Source organism: Macrosteles quadrilineatus, unplaced genomic scaffold, assembly GCF_028750875.1.
Source record: "Macrosteles quadrilineatus isolate MER2022 unplaced genomic scaffold, UCM_ALF_1.0 Scaffold_7__1_contigs__length_78375512, whole genome shotgun sequence".
Taxonomy (NCBI): Eukaryota; Metazoa; Arthropoda; class Insecta; order Hemiptera; family Cicadellidae; genus Macrosteles; species Macrosteles quadrilineatus.
Genome location: NW_026542600.1, coordinates 61,375,328 through 61,378,450, shown reverse-complemented (window position 1 = coordinate 61,378,450; position 3,123 = coordinate 61,375,328). Strand labels below are relative to the sequence as shown.

Below are 3,123 nucleotides of genomic sequence, written 5' to 3'. Positions count from 1 at the left end.
TATGTTTGTTTTGATTGATAACATTACAAAAAAAAACAATTTTGAACACTTTTTAATTCATGGGAAAATTTTACCTAGATTCCACAACCCTGTTTATTTATTTATTTCCCAACGGATTACACCATTTTACAATATATATATGTATACAATATGTAAACAGATGGTATTTACAATGATTTAGGATTAGACATATAAGTTAGATTTACAAAACTAAAAAAATAATAACAATAGTAATAACAAAGTAATGAGCTAAAAGAGTAATAAGAATAAATTAACACTGCAAGTTACAACGACAACAAAATTTGCAAGTAAGTATGCTGGGGTTTGATTTCTTAAGTGAGCAAGGAGACCTTCTTCTTGAATGGGAGGGGCTTTCTCACAGAAGAAAGTCCAGTTGAGCAGCCAACGTGCTACCAGCCTTGAGTAGACGGCAAATTCCGCTGTTGTAGGAATAGTAGGCTGGGAGAAAGCGTCTGCTGAAGATAGTCTTGGAGCGTGTGCCTCTAGGCGTAGTAATGTCGATACATTTCAGGATGTTGGGACAATCGATAAACCCGTTTACCAGCTTGTTGAGCAGAATTATGACGTCGGAGTAATAGAGGTAGAAGGTCGAAGGACTTCTCCACATCGTCAACCGGGGTGGTGTGGCAGGTAAACTACCCAGGTATGCCTGGGTATCAGTTGTTGCGAGCTGATCGTAACACAAATGTAGAATTTGAAGAAGATCAAGGAGGAAAGGCTTGAGTTTGGAAGGGGAAGCCTCTCGTACTTCGGCCCAAAGCTGTACAACGACCTCCCCTCTGGGCTAAAAAATATGCCTTTGCCATCTTTTAGAGCCAAAATTAAGGAATTGTACTGTTAAGATTAGTTGTTATTGAGATTTTCTTGTTTCTGTTTTATTATTGTTTCTATTTATTTGTTTGTTAGTTAGTTATTGTTACTTATAATATGACGAGAGTTTGTTCTGAAAAGCAGTTGTACTGAGAAAACGCTTGATCAATAAAGGTATTTTTATTTATTTACTAAACCCAAGTCTCGGTCAAGCATCCGTATGAAGCGGGTTTTAATGTTCTACAGTTGGTTGACATGGTTCTTCTGGAAAGGAGACCAGACGATATACCCATTCTCCAGCAGCGGGCGTACCAGGGACTTGTAGAGAGTGATCAAGGTTAAAGGTGAGTTTAAGTTCCTAGTCGATCTGAATATGAACCTGAGCAGAGAGCTTGCTTTGGCTGTAATGTGGGCTATATGCTCTTGAGGGTTGAGCGAAGGGGTCATTGTTGCTCCGAGATCGCGTACTTTCTCCAATCTCTCCAGTGTAGATCCATTGAGGACATAATCGTGTCGGACTGGAGCTGCACCACGTTTGTAGGAGACGACAACGCATTATTTCAAGACGTTAAGCTCCATAAAGTTCTCCTTGCACCATAGTCATCGATGTTAGTCAGAGAATGTTGGAGGCGTTCAAAGTCAGATGCCAATGACTCCGAGCCAAGCCAAACACCATCATCGGGAACCAAGAAAAACTTAGTAAGGATGACGCGGTGCAAATGCCATTTATGAACAGATTAAACAGCAAGGGACCAAGGTGGGACCCTTGCGAGACTTCTTTGAAATCTTTGAAAGATTGTTTTAAAGAATTTTTGCTAGAGGTACTTTCTAAATTTATATTAATATAGTTTCTAAGATTTAATGTGGTAAAATGGCGACCTTTTGATACCATGCGAACACTATAAGCCACGGCCACCTTTAACTCCAGGCCACGGCCTTCAAAGTGGCAACATCGCAAGTAGTTTTGTTAAAAAGCAAGCTTCATAAATTAAGTTAATAACTGGTGTTTTGTTTTGATGCAGGATAATGGTAATTTGTGTATTTTAGCGAATTTCCTTATAGGGAAGTAGCTATTACCGTGGGTCTCATGGTAAGACCTGGGCGCGGGACCAATTTACTTTTTCATTTTGATGTCCCCAGAGGTCAAAAACACTAATAGTTCAAATTCATATATATATACATATATTTATATATGTGTCCGTTAGCGCGATAACTCGAGCAAAAATGATCCGATTTCGATGAAATTTGGTACAAACGTGTAAACCTACGTTTATTCGAAAGAGTTCACGAACCAGCATGATCGGACAATGGGAACGGGGGTTTATAGGGGGGTTTTATAGAAAAAAACAAATTTTTCAATTTCTTTTTAAACCGTTTTGTAGGGCTAAAAAAATAAATAATTTATTATATTGAAGTGCCGTTTTATGCCTAACGGTCACGGAGAAAATTAAAAAATAGTGTAATATAAAATTCCCATGTTATTGTTATGGAGAAAATGAAAATTGTTGTAGTTTACTTGTTTATGGATATATATTGATAAAATTTGGCAAATTTATTTATTTCATCCTATACTATTGACGTATGGTCAAAAATACCTTTTACCTTCCCGTAGCAGCAAACCTAAGCACTCGTTTAAATCTAATGTTATTTAAATTGAGAATAAAAATATGTCTTATTCATGGGAAATATTTGAGCAACAATGTAATAAGACAAGTTGAAATTCGCTTAGTCTGCAGGTTTGCTGTGGCGGGGGTATTTAAGAATACGAAAGTTTGGTTACTGGGCTAAGCAAGTATTGACTCCACTTTAAATGTACAGAAATAGGTTGTCTAATTTATATTGTTTTGGTTTTCAATTCTATATGTTTGATTTTTATCTTTTAATAGATTTATGTTGATACATTTTAATTTTAATGGATAATACTCGAATTAATGAGCTGGTGTCACCTGTCTGGCAGTCTGCATGTTATCTTCTTATGCGACATCTGGCGCTAAACAAAACTACTGGTGACGTTGCCAATTCTACCAGGCCGCGGCCTGGGGCCCATTTCATAATAAACTACAAGTTACAAGTTACAACTTGTAACTTGTAATTTCCATAAGATTTGCATTGGGCGATCAGCTGATTTACTAATAATATTAGTTTGTACTTTATTATGAAATGGGCCCCTGGAGCTAATAAGGGTGGCCGTGCACTGAGCTATAGCTATACAGCTACTTAACTATTGCATGACTACAGTACTGTATTTGGTAACATTAGGCTGTCTGGTTATATGTTTATAATCTATTTTTC

The 3,123-nt window shown here is 37.1% G+C and overlaps 1 protein-coding gene across 1 annotated transcript in view; it reads right to left on the bottom strand.

Annotated features, from left to right (window-relative positions):
• Nucleotides 1-376: 376 nt before the first annotated feature.
• Nucleotides 377-3,123, bottom strand: part of LOC128999042 (WASH complex subunit 1-like) — a 15,259-nt gene continuing 12,512 nt past the window's right edge. Inside the window, exons 6-7 of the mRNA XM_054425399.1 lie at nt 1,144-1,355; nt 377-805 (exon numbers count right to left, since the gene is read on the bottom strand). Of these exons, the coding sequence (XP_054281374.1) occupies nt 377-805; nt 1,144-1,355 (641 nt within the window). The remainder of the gene's footprint in view (nt 806-1,143; nt 1,356-3,123) is intronic.